Source organism: Xenopus laevis, chromosome 1L (genome assembly GCF_017654675.1).
Source record: "Xenopus laevis strain J_2021 chromosome 1L, Xenopus_laevis_v10.1, whole genome shotgun sequence".
NCBI lineage: Eukaryota > Metazoa > Chordata > Amphibia > Anura > Pipidae > Xenopus > Xenopus laevis.
In genome coordinates, this window is record NC_054371.1 from 79,220,222 (window position 1) to 79,239,574 (window position 19,353).

The 19,353-nt window shown below is 37.7% G+C and overlaps 1 protein-coding gene across 2 annotated transcripts; it reads left to right on the top strand.

Annotated features, from left to right (window-relative positions):
- Positions 1-491: 491 nt before the first annotated feature.
- MGC83376 (protein) lies at positions 492-15,152 on the top strand. 2 transcript variants are annotated; one of them, NM_001092649.1, is given in 9 exon segments: positions 548-580; positions 5,110-5,211; positions 7,171-7,312; positions 8,077-8,164; positions 8,684-8,903; positions 9,198-9,458; positions 12,587-12,722; positions 13,826-13,964; positions 14,913-15,152. In NM_001092649.1, coding segments are annotated over 9 exon segments (1,137 nt in total). In that variant the 5' UTR covers positions 548-562; the 3' UTR covers positions 14,944-15,152.
- Positions 15,153-19,353: the final 4,201 nt, after the last annotated feature.

The following is a 19,353-nucleotide window of genomic DNA, read 5'->3' on the forward strand; positions in this document are numbered from 1 at the left end:
TGTATTGCTTTTGGTTTTGTTGTTTTTTTGTAATAGCTGATTTTTCTTTTAAGTCTGTTTACTATTCATTTTACGTATTAAATTCAAAAATACTCTGTGCTTGCTAGGATAATACATTTCCAAGAGCTGCAGACAAACTATGAACATTAAAAATGCAGACCAACAGCAATTTGATTTTGAAGTCTGGCGTGCACATTACATCAATGGTTAATTTTAAGTGGAAGAACCTGATTAATCTGAGCTGGCCTGTTTGTTGCACTGATTAAATTTCTGATAAATACACGGAATGGTGTTTATTGCAGTGAATAGAGGTCATGCCTTAGTGCATGAGATTCTGGCTGGTTACATAATACTGTACATTCACAATACATACATAGTATATTTTACTGCTGCTTACTGCTCATATATAATCCAATGCAGATGTTAGTTTACAGTGAGAATTTTCTAGGTGGAGTTAACATAATACAGGGCGGTACTGGTAGGTGGTTACAATTACAACAGCTATAGATAGAGTGTAACGGTGAGCGAAGCAAGCTGTTAGCTGGGAAGAACAGACATCGAGATGGCCACTGCTGGGAAAGTAAGCAGCAAACTCTCTATTAAATATATAGATACTGTATACATGGGAAACAGATTGTAAGGGAAGCTGCAGCCAAACAGTTAACGCAGATACAGACTTCAATTAATGAAGACATTTCTCTTAATTTATCACAAAAGAAAACTATTTATCATAATTGGGTCAAACATAAGTAGTTACAAGTTTTGCACAATGCCATTGCTGACAGCTTTTTAAAGATATCAAATAAAGGAAGATAATGTTTTATTACTATTTGGCGAAGTGCAGTGTTAATCCTGAGTCTTGAGCTACGGTTAGCAAACTAAATTTAAAATGAGAAATGTGGTATTATTTATTGCTCAGTAAGACATTGTTTTATTTAGTGTAGAATTTTACAATCTGTTACCTTGTACAGTACAAAGCACTTTTCCTTTTTTTTCTGTCTCTATTTTTTTCTGTCTTGCAAGTGTAGAAATTCCATTTATCTTTTTTCACACAGTATAATGCATGCTTATGCTAATGATTCATAATCTATGTGTCAGTACCCAAATACGGGTCCCAGTGCTGTTAAAGAAGATGTATAACTAGATGCATAAATGGTTTTACACCAATTTTTAGCTTGCAAAACCAATTTCTTCCCCTAAGAAACAATGTTTTATGCCAGTATGTGCCAGTATACTTCTGTGCCATAATACACAGCATTATATTTGTGTCACAACTTAGAAGATACCTGTTTGCACATTAATGGGGACATTCTGAGAGTAAATAAACATGTAGCCAAAATGTGCATAAACGTTATATGAAACACCGAATAAAGAAGTGCAAAGCAGGGCACGCCGCTCTGTGCTCAATCAGCAAAACTTCTCCCCTGGTCTGACTGCGAATTGCACCTTGGGGTGAATAAAATGATGTGCAGTGGGGCACAGACCAGACATTTATTACATACACAGAGAAAATAGGCAGCACTCGCTTTATGCACCATTTATCAATGGGTGCACATCCATCAGGCTCCTTCCACTACTGGATCAACTTGTACTCCAATGATTATAGGCAGCACACAATTATTATAGTTAAAAAAGGCTTTATTTCCACATCATGGGCTACAGCAATCTTTCGATTCCACAATGGCTCTTTATCAAGCTTTCCATAGGGCAGGCATTAAGTACAGAGCCCCATTGCTTTTCTGCCACTCCCTGACTTGCATGTCTGAATGACAAAATTTAGGGGACTGGTAGGGACCCTACATGCACCGCTTCAAATAACTGCCTTGTTTTATTGCAAAACTACTAAAAGACCTCGGCAATTCTGCAGCAGAACAAAGTGCAAAAATTGGCACCAGTTTTCTGAACTTTGCTCACTGCCTTGGGGTCGTAACTACCCCCTTACATGTTCCTAGTAAATAACCTTCAGTGTCTCTAAATGCAAACGCTTCATCTGAAGCTTTCTAAATATTAACTTTGATGCCTGCTGCTAACTTTCCTTCCTATTTGAAGGATCTATTTCCTGCATGATACAGAGCTAATTATTAGCTAAACACTGATAATGGTTCAGTCAATCCACAGTGGGATTAATAAACAAGGCACATTAATGAAAATATAAAACAGATCTTAGCTAGTCTCAGAGCTTTTGACAAGCAAATATTTGCTTCAGCTTGAAAAATATATTGGCTCTGAGGAAAATAATTAAATTGCAACCTTTTCCACCTTGGTGCACATAACAAAATTAATTAAAACTGAGCAACTGATGCGTGCCAACCCATGTGCCTATTTACACTCTAGGGTAGTAGTTTCCAAGCGATGCAATTGCCTCCCCAGGGAGATCTGGGGCAGTGGCAGGGTAGTTCAGCATGAAGGTCCACTCAAACCCTAATCTCAAGCCTTCTGCGACTCTCAGGAACACTATTTTCAAAGTGAGTTGCACAGTCATGAAAATCTCCCTGGAAGAATCATCCTGAATCATTTATAAGGTACAAGGAGGCCAATAAATCATGCAAAGAAGCTATAAGGCAAGCTAAAATTGATATAGAAAAGGATATTGCAGCAAGCAGTAAAGAAAATCCAAAATTATTTTTTAAATATGTTAATAGTAAAAAAATTAAGCAGGAAGGGGTGGGACCCTTACTATCAGAGGGGGGTCAGCTGGTTGATGAAAACAAAATAAAAGCGCAGATTCTGAACTCATATTTTTCATTTGTCTACACAAATGAGGAACCAGTAAGTGAAGGTTTCCTTCTTAATAGTCCCAATTCTAGTAATACAACTAATGATGCATGGTTCACACATGAGGAAATTCAAAAAAAGACTAGAACATGTTAAGATTAACAAAGGTCCGGGGCCAGATGGTATTCATCCCAGGGTAATTAGCGAGCTTAGCTCTGTGATTGCCAAACCACTTTACTTAATTTTTATTAGGATTCATTGAGATCTGGCATAGTGCCGAGAGACTGGTGAATTGCAAATGTGGTGCCTCTATTCAAAAAAGGATCCCGTTCTCAGCCTCAAAACTATAGGCCAGTTAGTCTGACGTCAGTGGTAGAAAAGCTTTTCGAAGGGTTAATAAAGGATAAATACTGGACTTCATAGCAAATCATAATACTATGAGTTTGTGCCAGCATGGTTTTATGCGTAATAGAGCTTGCCAGACTAACTTAATTTCTTTTTATGAGAAGGTAAGTAGAGGCCTCGATTCTGGGATGGCAGTGGATGTAATTTACTTAGACTGTGCTAAAGCATTTGATACAGTGCCACACAAAAGGTTACTGGTTAAATTAAGGCATGTTGGCCTGGAACATAGTATTTGTACCTGGATAGAGAACTGGCTAAAAGATAGACTACAAAGAGTGGTGGTAAATGGAACATTTTCTAATTGGACCAGTGTTGTTAGTGGAGTACCGCAGGGCTCTGTACTAGGTCCCTTGCTTTTCAACTTGTTTATTAATGACCTGGAGGTGGGCATTGAAAGTACTGTTTCCATTTTTGCAGATGATACTAAATTGTGCAGAACTATAGGTTTCACGCAGGATGCTGCCATTTTGCAGAGTGATTTCTCTAAGTTGGAAAACTGGGCAGCAAACTGGAAAATGAGGATCAATGTTGATAAATGCAAGGTTATGCACTTTGGCAAAAATAATATAAATGCAAGTTATAAACTAAATGGCAGTGTGTTGGGGGTTTCCTTAAATGAGAAGGATCTAGGGGTTTTTGGGAATTATCATTCTGTGGCTACTAAAGCAAATTAAGTTCTGTCTTGCATAAAAAGGACATTAACTCAAGGGATGAAAACATAATTATGCCTCTTTATAGGTCCCTGGTAAGGCCTCATCTGGAGTATGCAGTGCAGTTTTGGACTCCAGTCCTTAAGAGGAATATAAATGAGCTGGAGAGAGTGCAGAGACGTGCAACTAAATTGGTTAGAGGGATGGAAGACTTAAATTATGTGGGTAGACTGTCAAGGTTGGGGTTGTTTTCTCTGGAAAAAAAGTCGCTTCGAGGGGACATGATTACACTTTACAAGTACATTAGAGGACATTATAGACAAATAGCAGGGGACCTTTTTACCCATATAGAGTATCACCGTACCAGAGGCCACCCCTTTAGACTAGAAGAAAAGAACTTTCATTTGAAGCAACGTAGGGGGTTCTTCACAGTCAGGACAGTGAGGTTGTGGAATGCACTGCCGGGTGATGTTGTGATGGCTGATTCGGTTAATGCCTTTAAGAATGGCTTGGATGATTTTTTGGACAGACATAATATCAAAGGCTATTGTGAAACTAAACTCTATAGTTAGTATAGATATGGGTATATATAATTTATGTGAAAGTAGGGAGGGGTGTGTATGGATGCTGGGTTTTCATTTGGAGGGGTTGAACTTGATGGACTTTGTCTTTTTTCAACCCAATTTAACTATGTAACTATGTAACTAAATAACCCCAGCTGTGCCAAGTTGGGAAATACTCACACTAATGGGCAGATTTATCAAAGGTCGAATTTCGAATTAATGTGTTTTTCTTAACTCTAATAAATTCAAATATACTTACAACTGGAATGGGAGGTTATTTAAGAAAAAACTTGAACATCTAACACTCAAACGAATATTCCTAACCCGAAAAATCAAATTTGAATCCAGTTCTCTGAAAAAAACTTGAATGTCAGGAAGGTCAATAATAATAATAACATGTTAATAAAAGGTTATTAACATCTTCAAATGGGTCACTGGACCTCTGCCATTGACTTCTACATGAAATCAGCAGGTTTTAGGTGGCGAATAGTCAAATTTGAGTTGTTCCCAGGGTCAAGGTATGATAAATCTCATATTCAAATTCGACATTGGATTATTCCCAACTCGAATTTGTGAGTTTTGACCAAAAATCTAATGTGAAAATTCAAATTCGAATTTACAATTAGAATCTTAAAAAATCTGCCCCTTATATTTAAAGGTTTTTATTGCTGTAAAAAGTATCTCAACAAAATATTAAAACTTGGTGGTAAAATATTATAACTGGTCAAGTCTCTGAATACTTTTGCAAGGTAATGTAAACATTTTGCTTTTTACAGGTGATTAAATGCAAGGCAGCTATAGCCTGGGGGCCCAAGCAACCCCTCACCATCGAGGACATTGAAGTTGCTCCACCAAAGGCTCATGAAGTTCGTGTAAAGGTAAAGATTACACATACAACAATATGACTGATTGATTATATATATATATATATATATATATATATATATATATATATATATATATATATATATATATATATATATATATATATATATACTGAACTAAACAAATTAACCCAGCACTATCATTATACAACTTTAAGGAACAATTGGATTAAAGAGAACTTATCTGAATTTGGCAAAAAGAGACACTTTTGGTTACATGGTTTGTACAAAGTATGCATAAGCTGATGTGCCCCGCCAAGGCAGTGTCCATGCATCAGTCCTACCTAAGTGAAAAAGGGTATTTTCTTTGGGAGGAGAAAGACCATACCTGCTTCTCTCTTTATTTGGCATGACCTCTTCCAAAGAAACATTCAACATTATGGGCTTTTAAGTAATCCGTAGGACTGTGTTTAGAGGGGCGGGGGTTGGGAGAGCAAGCATCAAAGGGAAAGCCACCTTCCTTTATAGAATATACAAAAACAAAAAATGCAGCTCATCCATGTGTTGCAATTAAAATCAGTCTGGTGCATGGGTGTGTGGCTTATATCATATACTGAACTAAACAAATTAACCCAGCACTATCATTATACAACTTTAAGGAACAATTGGATTAAAGAGAACTTATCTGAATTTGGCAAAAAGAGACACTTTTGGTTACATGGTTTGTACAAAGTATGCATAAGCTGATGCGCCCCGCCAAGGCAGTGCACTCACAGGTATTGCAAAGAGAAAAAAATGTGTCATTTATTGAACCGACATTTCAGAAATGAAAAAATGTTTGTGTGAAGATAAAATCAATAACAATCAATTGATATTTGAAATATGAGACAGGGGTGGAATATAGGAAATAGATACACATATAGGAATCTTCAAAACAAGTAGCTGCGTGCCAGTCCAAGTAGCTGTGTGCCAGTCCTTTTCAGCCAAATGTACCTACAGGGAACAAAGAATGATGTTTTCTTTTGAGGGATTTTACTTCTATATAACGGAAATTGCTGGTTCCATTACACATAGGGGAGGGTGCTGGCAGATAAAAATGAATGTAAACAAATTCACCTAAGACAAAATGGCAGGGTTTTCTTTCCTAAAGAAAAATAGTTTTTTTTATAGTTTAAAGGGGAAATTCCACATATAATGAGCTTTTGGTAGTATTGCTATTTCTATTCTACTCATATTTTCCCTGTGATCTTTTTTATTTTGTTGTTTTTTTCAATTATTTGACTTTTTATTCAGCCACTGCCTTACCTAAAATTTTAAATGCTGCTTTGGTGAGCAACATCAGCCAAGAAGAAATTAGATGAATCATGAGACTATATTTGTATTGCTAATACTTTTATTACTTAAGTAATTTAGCATACTTCACATTTTTCCTATTCATCCCTTAGGTTGTTAGTAGGATTCAACCAGATAACACATGTGACATTTTTTTCCACCAGCATAAAAAAACAATCTCCCCCAATCTATGTTAGTGCTGCTTGGGTGGTAGTTGCATAAGGATAGTGGTACACAGGGAGATTTGTCGTTTGAATTTGAAATACTTTGTGGGACAAATCTCCTCGAAATACTTACCTATTGGCAATTGGTAATTCGTAAATCATCAATGGTAAAACAATCACCCTACAAGTCAGCAAAAGTTGCCTTGTGATGAAACGTAGGGCAACTTCAGAAAACGCCGTCAATGGGAAAGCATTTTGGGGAGATTTGACACCCGCTGTATCGGAAATTTAAACTCGGGTGACAAATCTCCCCATGTGCCTAATTTTTGTAAAAGGAAAACATATTAGGTTGTAGAAACACACAAATTTATGTTGGAAGCATGTTCATGTCAGTAATGGTTTCCTACTCATTTGGCTTGATCCTGGATTAACAGAAGATTAATACCTCCTTACTTAATTATAAGTGAAAGAGTGATAGGATATGTACATCTGGATAACATGTTATTTTCTAATGCAGATTGTGGCAACCGGCATTTGTCGTTCTGATGACCATGTTCTAAGTGGAGCAATAAGTGACATGAAGTTCCCAGCAATTCTGGGGCATGAAGGTGCTGGTATAGTGGAAAGTGTGGGAGAGGGAGTGAAAAATATAAAACCAGGTGAGATTTATTGTACAATGACTCCAAACACATTTACAGTATATACAGTATATGTGTGTCTGTGTGTGTTCAGAAATATTGTTTAACAGATTTGAGTATTGATCGTTACTGAAACTGACCCCCTTGATGTTTTTTCTGGCTTTGAATTTGTATACCTTGCATGTCCGTATGCAATAAGAACTGTATTGATCAGGGTATTGTCAGGTCAATACACTTTTGCAGTTTCCATTCACTTTTTAGTGGTTTCTGAGATTTTCACATTTTTAGACTGCTGCTATCAGTGCCACATAGGCAGTTGGGGTCGATGACACGCTGACCTTGAAAAAGAGCTGCAATTATCTATTTAGGAACCACCAAAAATATGAATAAAATCAACACAAATTTCAAAAGTGATCATAGGGCCAGTCTAAGCCAGTGCACATCAGTTGATCGCTTTAGAGCTTCTTATATGTCCCACCGATGTGCGTTAGCCTCATTTTCACTTGATAAAACTGTTCATTATAATCATTATTTAAACAAATGTTTCACATGACAGACTGGTAATGAACTAAATACTAAAGTTTTGCTTATTTGCAGTCCACTGACTGCTGTGATTTCAGCATTCCCGAATGTTTCAGGCCATTATACTGTACAGACTGAGATATACACTATTATTATTATTATTATTATTATTATTATTATTATTGATAAAGACAATTCTAGATGTATTTTGGTTTTAACAGAAATAAATAAATACATAAAAACCTTGTGTTTTGTGTTTATAGGAGACAAAGTTATCCCACTTTTTGTTCCACAATGTGGAGAATGCAGGTCCTGCACTAATTCGAGGAGCAACCTATGTGACAAACATGAGTATGTGATTTACTGTTCTTTCTAATGCAAGCAAGAAAGTGTATACTGAAACTATAGGTACTTAAATGTCTATGTTAAACAATGAATCAATCAACTGGAATAATTGGTTGCCCTGATCAGATGTGAGGGGCTAATTTAATAATCAGCATTCAGTTCTAATCAGGGTAATAGAAATTATTAGTGATGGGCGAATAAATTCGGCAGATAGGAATTTGCAGTGAATTTCCACGTCTGCCAAAAATCAGACGTGTCAAAATAAAATTGGTGCGAGCCAAAATTATTCGGGCGCCCATTGACTTTAATGCAATAGTCCTGCGTATAAAAATTGTCACTTGCATCAAAATTATTTTGACGCCCATTGACTTCAATGCGTTTTGCCATTTCTCGCCACAGATTCGCCCATCACAAAAAATTATAAAATGTAAACAAGTTCAGTATTGGTCCCTATGAAAAACAGTATCCTACTGGAAAATTGATTTCTGCATATTTTAAAAGTGCATTTTTATTTGTCTTATACAGTATTGGACCATACATTGGACTCTTGTTGGACAAAACCAGTAGAATTACATGCAACGGGAAACCAGTTTACAATTTCTTAAGCACCAGCACCTTTACCGAATACACTGTATTGGATGAAATATGTGTGGCTAAGATTGATGACAATGCTCCTCTCGATAAAGTGTGCTTGATCGGTTGTGGATTTTCTACCGGTTACGGCTCTGCTGTGAAAACTGCTAAGGTGAGGACTTTGTTGACTGGTGCCACCTAATGGTTAACGCATATGCAGGTAATTGATAAAAATGACAGTTGATAATTATACTTATATGAATATATTTTCAAGTTTATCATCAATAAACTTCTAGCAGAATATGGGCACAACAGTAGAAAATAAGATAAAAGTGTGTCAGTTGCGAGTTGAGAGTTAAAGTGCCTGTGTCAATGGATCTAAACTCATACGATTAGATCACAATGAAAAATATTACACACCTTTAATAAAATTAATATCTATATATAAATATTTTTTCTATTTCAGGTTGAACCAGGATCCTCATGTGCTGTGTTTGGCCTGGGTGGTGTTGGTCTGTCTGTGCTTATTGGATGTAAAGTAGCAGGTGCTGCGAAAATCATTGGAGTGGATACAAACCCTGATAAGTTTGCCAAGGCGAAGGAATTAGGAGCCACTGAATGCATCAACCCAAATGATTACAAGGAACCTATCCACGAAGTGCTGGCAAAGATGTCTGATGGGGGACTAGACTATACCTTTGAATGCATCGGAAACACCAAAGTCATGGTTAGTAATGATTCTTAAATGATAGTACAGGTTCACTGAGGCATGTTATTTTAAAACAGATTTTAAGATCATAAAAAATTAAATCATTTGGATTTGCCTAGAACCAAAAATAGAAATGAGTCTGAAGGGAAAAATGTATAAAAGAGTTACAACATTAATTATATGGCTTAATTTATCATGAATTCCATGTGCACAAGTATTGGAGCCTGAAGGGGTATAACATTGCACCCTTTAGGATCTTTCCACAGAGCACTGTGCACTTTGCAATGGATTCAGTATCCGGTGCAAGGTACAAATTTCAGCATTGACGGGTGCAAGGCACTCTTGGACTTTATACCTGTTAGAAGCACAACCTGCAGCAAAAAATTGTTCCTGCCTCTTTTTATCCACATTTACATGTTCACTGGCTTAAATAGTAATGAGTATTTTTCTTTTACTATTTCACTAAATAATTTCATTTATGTTCATGTATGATTGCCTGCATTTTACTTAACATTTCGTATTTTAACACCCCTTAATACTACTAGGTCAAAAAATGTGGCTACGCGCTCTATCTTTGTGCCTTACTCAAACGAAGCACCCTGACACCCCTATATGGAACAACCATTTACTCAAAGAATTCCACAACATAGAATCCGCAGGGCCATGGTCTAGCAAAGGAATATCGACTATTGCTCACATTATTTCTGACAATTCGCTCAAGCCGTTTGTCGTACTCCAACAGGAGTTCGGAATTTCGGAATCTTCCTGGTTACTGTATGAGCAGGTTAAACACGCATTCCTTGCTGATCCCTTTAAGTTGGGTAAACCCCCCTTTTGTAGAATATTAGAGTTGCTAGACAACCAACACTTAATTTCCAACTTATACGACGTGCTGAGATTTTGTAAACATGATAGACTTAGTCCCAATCTACTTGCTATCTGGCAGCAAGATATTCCCACATTGACAGCCGAGGAATGGCAGGATGCTCTGGAAGCCCCTAGATTTGTCTCGCCAAATGCTGATCATAAAATGATTCAGAGATACATAATTCATAGAGCCTACTTCACACCGGTGCGGCTGAACAGAATGAATACACAGCATCCACCAACTTGCACCCGGTGCAGGGTAAATACCGGCTCTTTTATACACATGTTGTGGGAATGCCCCAGCCTGACTCTTTATTGGCGTGAGGTTTTCAATACTATTTCGAATGCAGTATCAGTGGAAATACGGCCCACCCCAGCACTGGCTATACTAAACATAGGCGAAAGCTTCCAATACAACAAATATCAATTGATTACAATTAGGCAAAGTCTTTTCCAGGCCCGCAGACAAATAACTATGGGATGGAAAAGTCCAGAGGCCCCGACTCACAAAGGTTGGTTGGAACAAATGAAGCTCTATATTGATAGGATGCACTATTTATTCACCAAAAGAGCCTCCTCTGAAAAATTTGACTTAATATGGGGAAACTGGCCCCCTTCCTAGTAGTTATGTAGACACGAAGAGGCTCTTTACTCTCTAAAACCCCCAATGTGAGAGGTTCCGTATCACAGACTCCCATTTTATTTGATTGATGATGTTTTATTTTGTTGTATCTGTTTCACACGTTATATGAACAATATCAGTGTGACATGCGATTGACAACAGGCTAAATTAGTTTCGCAAACTGAAGGTACCTTACAAAGTGTGTAATACCATAAATACAATGTTGGTATGTACTACTGTATGTCATGTTCAATCTTTGCAATAAAGGTTATGATGTTAACATTTCGTATTTTATTTTGTAAGAAAGGTTAAAATACTTGCTCTGTATTACAACTTATTATGCTTTATTATAATATTTATAAGTCATACTGATTTCACTGAGATTGTTCATGAGTCATATCAGCCCGTGCCCCATCTAGGGTCCTTATTACATTCACACAAAACAGTAAGTGTCATTTACTGAACCCGGGGCCCCAGGAAGGACTTGCTGTCTGAGTCTGATGTTCTTGCAGCAAGTACTGAATCAATAATCTAGCATGCAATGCAGACAGCAGCATCAGGAGGTGCAGCAACCCTACTGCAACTACTGATGCTTCCTAACTTGAGGGTGTTAAAGTTCTGCCTGGGTCTCGTAAATTAACCCAAGGGATTCATTTACCTTTCAACTTGGGAAGCCCAAAACTGAAAGTGTATTTTCTCCTGAGGAGGATAGGATGTGGGTGGGGGGAATTAGCTTTTTGTTGAAGAGGTGGGTGGGGATCACAGCCACACTTAGCCCAGGTACCCACAAACTGCCCCTATTTTCAGGGAATTGGGACCTTTCTGTCTGAAAAGCACTTTGTGGGTATTCCCCAGGTTCCTGCAGGTAACCTGTGGAATTCCACCCACCTGCCCCTCTTAGGTCAAGTGTTGGCTAATGAAGACAGCACTTGATCCGTAAGGCATACCACTGTCCCCTGTGCTCCAAAATGGCTGATTGCACCCTTTTTTTGCCCTTTGCACACTGCACCCAGCATTGTAAATGACCCCCAGTGTGTTGTGTGAATGACTGAACCAGGGTTCATTCCCTCAATATACTGTGTCTGATAAATACTAAATAGAGTAACCTATGATTGAAATTAGAGTTGGGGCTTATTCATTAACACTGGTTGACTGTGCCCTTGTGAAACTCCACTTGACCAATAAAATGGTGTCTTATTTGTTCTAAATCAAACAGAAGAAGCATTCGCACACCCTTATCACACCCAAGAAATAGTGGCTTGGTGCTCCAGGAATACAGGATTCGGCAACTTCCAGTTACAATGTTACAAAGGAGTTCACTGACACACAAGACTTACGTTTGCAGGGCAGGCCCTTGCAGTTGTATTAATGCGGAAGTGCAATGTTTCAGGGCAAACGTTGCACTTTAGCATTAATACAATTGCAAGGGCTTGCCCTGCAAACATGACTATTGTCTGCCAGTGAACTCCTTTGTAACAGTCTTAATTGTTCTACCTGCAGCTGTCTCATCTAAAATGATGGTCTGCTATGGATTTCTGCTCATGGACAGGTTTTGCCCATTGTTAGGAAATTAGTTTATATGCAGCAAATGATTGAAACTGGAAGTATACCAAAAGGCACAACGCCTGATATATCTAACTGTGTGCATGCTTCTCAGGAATCTGCTCTTCTGGCGACCCACTTTGGATGTGGGACATCAGTCATTGTTGGCTTAGCCCCAGCATCAGCCAGGGTATTAGTGGATCCAATGGAGATGCTTACAGGACGTACTTTAAAGGGAGCTTTGTTTGGAGGTAAGGGATTTTAGTTTTCTAGTCCATGCCAATATTTTTACACAGATATATAATAGAAAAAACTAGAAATCCACTGAGGATAGCTCTAGTGCATGTAAGTTTGATGGAACCATGGTACAGCATCCCAACATTGGGCCAGATATCAGTGAGAAAAAGTTATCTCACGGTTTATCATGTGAAAACTCATGGACGAGATTCATTTCAAAAACTTTTCTCCAAATTTAGTTCGAGTTTTCACCTGATAAACCGTGAGATAAGTTTTTCTGAATTGAACTGCCTCTCAAATTAAATCTCGTCCATGTGTTTTCATGTGTTAAACCTTTTTCTCACTGAATTAAATCTGGCCCGTTGTCTTTTACCCAATGCTCCAGCTTTCGTCATGAAACTATTGTGCCTTCTGCTGCCTGACAGACTGGAAATTCTTCTGCAGAGAATGGACTTATTATAATTATTAATGTTAGCTGTATGTTTGTCTATCGCAGAGAGCTGCAGAAAATATAAACTATAATGTAGTAATAATAAATAATACTGTGTGTTCTCATTGGGTTCAAAAGGATTATTAAAATCTGTAATAATCGCTTTACACCACGAGATGTCAGTGTAGATTATCATACAGTATATGCATGACAGTGAATGAATAGTAGTGATGGGCGAATTTATTCGCCAGGCGCAAATTCGCAGGGAATTCCCGCGATTCGCTGCCGGTGAATAAATTTGTGAAACCGCCGCAAAAAATTGCCTGCGTCAAAAAAAATTGGTCGGTCAAAAACGAGACGCTGGCGACGTTTCACAAATTTTTTCGCTGTTCTGCGAATTTGGCAGGAAATTCGCAAATTTTTCGGTGAAGTGAAACAACCCAAATTCGCCCATCTCTAATGAATAGCATTCTAAAAGAATGAGGTGGCAACTATAATGGGTATTTTTAATCGAGTTGTACAGAATTTGCAGGAAGAGATGTGAAATCTAAATATGCTAATTTTTGTAGCACATAAAGTTGATCTATATGCGGAGTGCTGAATACAAAAGACATTTTCTTACATTATCCATTATAGAGCATTAATAAGAGACAATTTATAAAGTTAAACAAACTGCTACTATTTCAGGCTGGAAGAGCAGGGACGATGTACCAAAACTGGTCGCTGATTTTATGGCAAAGAAGTTTGAACTTGATGGGCTGATAACTCACAGGTCAACCCTGGATAAAATCAATGAAGGGTTTGATCTCCTGCGCAAAGGGGACAGGTAGGTCATTGAAGGGATTGTTCCCCTTCCAACACTTTTTTCAGTTCAGCTGTTTTCAGATTGCTCGCCAGAAATGAATAATTTTTCCAATGACCTTCTATAATCTATTTGTGACTGCTTTTCTAATATTGAACTTTAAAGTTTCATTTTCTACCTTCTTATGGGGTCACCGACTCTGTAAACTGTTCTAAATTGATACATTAGTTGATAAATTTATCTTTGGCACTGCTGAGCAGAATCCCCGAGTTTCATGGCAAGCTAATGGAATTAAACAGGGGTATATTTTGTCTTAAAACCATATTTTTAGGGATGCACAGAATCCACTATTTCCACAAAAGATTCGGCCGAATACCGAACTGAATCATATGCAAATGCATATGCAAATTAGGGGTGGGAAGGGGAAAAGTTTTTTTACGTCCTTATTTTATGACAAAAAATTACGCAATTTCCCTCCCCACCCCTAATCTTCATATTATTTGCATATGCAATTTAGGATTAGGATTCAGCTCGGCCAGGCAGAAGGATTAGGCCAAATCTGAATCCTGCTGAAAATGGCCGAATCCTGGTCAAATCCCAAACCAAATCCTGGATTCTGTGCATCCCTATTTATTTTACACTTTTTCAAAGTTTTTTTTAATTTCTTAGACATCTGTTTAACCTAGAAACTTGGGGATTCTGCTCAGCAAGGCCAAAGATATATACATCAACTAATTTAAAAAGTATCAACTAATGTATCAGTTTAGAAAAGTTTACAGAGTCAGTGACCCCCCTCCCAGAGCTGCTTTATAAAACCAAAAGAAGGTGGAAAATGAAAGTTAAATATTAGAAAAGCAGTCACAAATATATTATAGTAGGTCATTGGAAAAGTTATTTATTTCTGGTGAACAATCTTTTTTTTATATAACTCTCTGTTATTTATAATGATTCATCTATTATCTCTTCCCTCAGCATTCGGACCATCCTGCAGATCTCACAGTGAGTTTGCAGCATTTTACCATCCAACCGTGGCCATCACATCTTCAGAGGAATCACCTTGTGGATCATGAAGATTTAAAACTAAAATACATAGCCATATACTGTATAACAATGAAAATCGAATGCATTTTATAGCTTCATTTTCTTAACAGATACATATGCTGTAAGACTTACTGTAATAACAATAAATATATCTAAATATAGCTGCTTAAATGATGCCTCTCTCTTTTATATCCATCATTGCACTTGTGCAGTAAAAGTGGCTAAAGTACCAGCATTTTCAGTCTTAAAGGGGGAGTTGTAAGCAGTGGAATTTGTAGATAATTTGCAACTGGCTTTCATTCCTCTGCAGCTTTCCAGCTTTGAATTTATATTGCTTTATGATGACTTATATTCCCTAGCAAGCATGTAATGGTTTAGAATTCAGAGTAGAAGATCCAGAAAAAACGATGTATAAAAAGGCACCCAACACAAAAAAAATAATTACAAAAAAAAATAGAATAGAAAAATCAAATCTACATACTGCAAAAATATTGAAAATGAGACATATAGGATAAATGAAAAAAGCCTAATTTTTTAGGCAATTATAAGTAAGATACGGTGTTGCTTTTACATGCTGCTAAAAATTAATATTATCTTTAAAAATAGCCCCTTTATTGGAGCTCCCTATAGATGTTCTATGGTCCCTTTCTGTGTCTCAAATGAGGGGTGGGCGTGTCGTAAAGGCCCCTGCCAGAAGCACAGTAGGAGGGGGGACAGCCAATCACAGCCCTGCAGTCACACAAGCGCAGATAGACTTCAGTTCCCTATCAGATCCTGCTAGCTGGTTCCTGTCCTAGAGTGCAGTGAGCAGAGAGCCGCTGGCTCCCCTGCAGTGACTCTAGATCAGGGGTCGCCAACCTTTGTTACCCATGAGCCACACTCATAAATAAAAAGAGTTGGGGAGCAACACAGGCATGCAAAAACTTCCTGGCAAGCCAAATAAGGGCTGTAATTGGCTATTTGGTAGTCCCTATGTGGACTGGAAGCCTACAGGTGACTCTGTTTGGCAGTACTCTTGGTTTTTATGCAACCAAAACTTGCCTGGAATTTAAAAATAAACACCTGCTTTGAGGCCACTGGGAGCAACATCCAAGGGGTTGGTGAGCAACATGTTGCTCGCGAGCTACTGGTTGGGGATCACTACTCTAGATGCTAACATGGGACCTTGTTACCAACATTTAACTTGCTATTCCCAATGATGCTTTGTATTGTGCTGAGCATGTGCATGACAGCACATAAATTCTGTGTGTAATTTATTGTCCTTTAAGGAGGGTAAATATTGTAATGTATTTAGTAGAGAACACAGTGGAGTCACTAGATGTTCCTGGTCCCCACAGCAAATTCAATGTAGCGCCCCAAAATAATGACAAGTTGGGTTATTCTACCAAAATATATTAAAATTGCTCATTAATTAGGACATTACTGGGAATTCTACACTCCTGGCCCCCCTTGCAACCTCTGTAATTATGCTCTTCTTTTTAAAAAATCACTTTCTTTGCCGGCAAGCACTCCTGGAGTCCTGACCAGATCCACAATTGGAACAGAAATTGCTGAATACCCGAAAGTCCTACCGTGCCTACAGTGCATACACTATTTGCCTTTGATCACAAGTACAAAGGGCAGCTAACAGTTTTATGCCAGCCCACGACAAAGTTCCAAACTTGTTGAATGCTTCGGACACTTGCCAGCTATGTCTAAAGTTAATATGCAGTTCAGAATATATTACCAAAATGATCAAAATCATGCATGTTCAGTTCAGACAGGTAAAAACCAAATACAATAAGGTCTGCCCAGGATAATGTGTGCATATGCACTGCAAAAAAGTGATATCCAAAATATATAAGGTTAAGGCACACTTGAGATATTGCTACAATAAGCTAAGTAGCAGAATTCAGAACAGAATTCCAAGGCACAATAAACAGATCAAGCTATTTTAGATATCAACTGCACTAACTGTAGAGATTGTTTAGTTGCTTTCATGTAAACAGTCATTTTTATTAAAAAAAAATCAAATGTTAGTTAGTTGGTGATTATATTGTCCTTTAGAACCCATCGTTTAAATCTGTAAATTAATTACTATAAAAATAGAATAGGTTATCAAATTCCTCCTTTTCATCTAGTTGTCCAAAGGGGCGATTCCCAAGCAGAAAATAAGATTTAAAATAAGCCAAAACTAAATATGCTGTATTTTATATATATAATGTATATATACGGAACTTACTGTAGCATTTACCCTAAGAACCAGGCAGTAATAAGATAATTTAGAGAAGGTCTGAGCAAAATGATAGTTTCAATACCAAGCCTTTATCTGTAAAATTTGACATTTATCTTACATACTCTGCAAGCAAGCATTTCATATTGTACTTTGGAAGGAAAAGGAAAATCGTTAAAGAACCAATAGGAAAAAAAATGAATACAAATTGCAAATTGCCTGAGAATATTACGGTGTACTGTACCCCATACTCCATGCTAATACAAATGCAGAAAGAAGTCAGGGACATACTTTGACCTGAAAATACAATGTAATACAGCTAAAATTAAAATGCATGTTGCGATCATCAGTAGAATGATAATGGACACTTTATCAGCAGTATTTCGACAAAAATTTCAACAAATTTCAACAAAAACATCCCAGAATATGAAGATACATAAGCGGTAAATCATTCTTACATTGGTATTAAAACAAATTACAATAATAAATAATATCATAAGGAAAACACACCACATTAAAATGCCTACCAAACAGTGGCCCTGGCAGTCTGATCTTCCACAAAACTTAGCAGCACTATCCTGTAGCCATCAATCTCCTAGCTCAGAGGATACACCCCTAATCCAAACTTTTACTGCTGCTAATTCACCATGTTCAGGCATAGATACTATCTGGGACCCATATTTTTTAGGTATAGCTCAAAGATTCTGCAAATGGGGGATTCTTCTGCAAATGGACTTGCCAGTGGACTGTGACTGTACTTTGGTACTGGCTGAACACACCAGCAATCTGTCACACTTCTTGCTCCGCAGTGCTGGTGTTGGACGTTGGCCAGAGAGCTCCCCTCCTGGTAGAAAGAAAATGGCACTAGGCACCTAAAGAGAGGTAGAGATAAAACAGGCAACTGAGTAGAGAAGTTTTCTCCTCTACTGTGCTTTTCCATCTTATTATTTTGCAACCATATCCCTTCTAAATGCAAATGTTTTGTGACTAATTCCTGGCACCTGATTTAAGATTATGATTTATGATTTGCGCTGCCCTTAGCAAATCAATTGTGGTGCCCCCCTACCTTTTTGGTGCCAGTAGTTGACCCATGCCCCATAATCACCTTATATAAGTATAAAATAAACTAAAATGAATGCTAAACAACCCAATACACTTGCCAGCCTTCACTGATAAAAGTTTAAATCAAAATTTATATATTCACATTTCTCTCCTTTTCTCCTCCTTAACTTCTCGAATGCATTCTTCTTTTGGTTTTTTTTTCCTCTTTTGACTACTGGTCTCTCCTTCTCTTTTCTTAGGGCATCTCTGCCCCCCACTCTCTTGCAAATGATCTGCATATCTATGTAACATGTAATACATTTCCCTTGGATTTGTTTGCAGATTTATTAGCATAATGTTTCCTAATTCCCAGTGTGGCACTCATGTGTTTTGCTCACATATGTCTGGCACAACAACAGTAACTCTACAGTGGTACCTATCAGTACAGCCAGTTGTAAATAGTCAACATGTTGATGTCAGAAAAACCTGTCTGCCCCTAACAACTGATTACTGATTTGACTCTGATTTGAGTCACCCATGTTTGTTCCAACAAAATCTGGACACTTGGTAAATCTTCAATAGCCAAGAAAGAGGCAATATGTCCCTTCTCAGTAATGAAGGTTGTATGATCTCCATTTCCAGTACCATGTAGATATGCATTAATTAATCAATGAATTATTTCAAATTAATTATCACAGAGGGGGTGAAGGATTATGGAGAGCTACTCCTGTTTTGGACAGTGAGAGACGAGGGAGATGCATTCTGGGACAGTGTGCATTGCAGTCTAGGCGTAATATGAACTAGTTGGAGGCAGTGTGGCAGGATGGAAATGTTTTGCATTTGTTATGTTCTCTGTTCAAAACCAGGCAGTAGTTACTTGGCATACTCCCAGGAAGAGCATTAATCAAAACACAAAATATTTAATTGCTGCAATATATATATATATCTATAGTGAAATCAGTCTTTGTCTTGCCTCATGTCATCTAAAGCAAATCCAAAGGCGGTGTCTATAACACTACATAGCTATGTATATCAGGAAATCACTAATTTCCCCTACAGTTGTATTTTTATTTATTACTTGCCTCTCCCTACATCCACCTGGAACAAATATCTGCCACA

Bases quoted from the DNA above. Each gene is read 5' to 3' on its own strand.
- MGC83376 (XM_041580568.1), top strand. The intron at 7,313-8,076 runs GTGAGATTTATT...TTGTGTTTATAG, and splicing joins AGTGAAAAATATAAAACCAG to GAGACAAAGTTATCCCACTT. The intron at 8,165-8,683 runs GTATGTGATTTA...TGTCTTATACAG, and splicing joins AACCTATGTGACAAACATGA to TATTGGACCATACATTGGAC.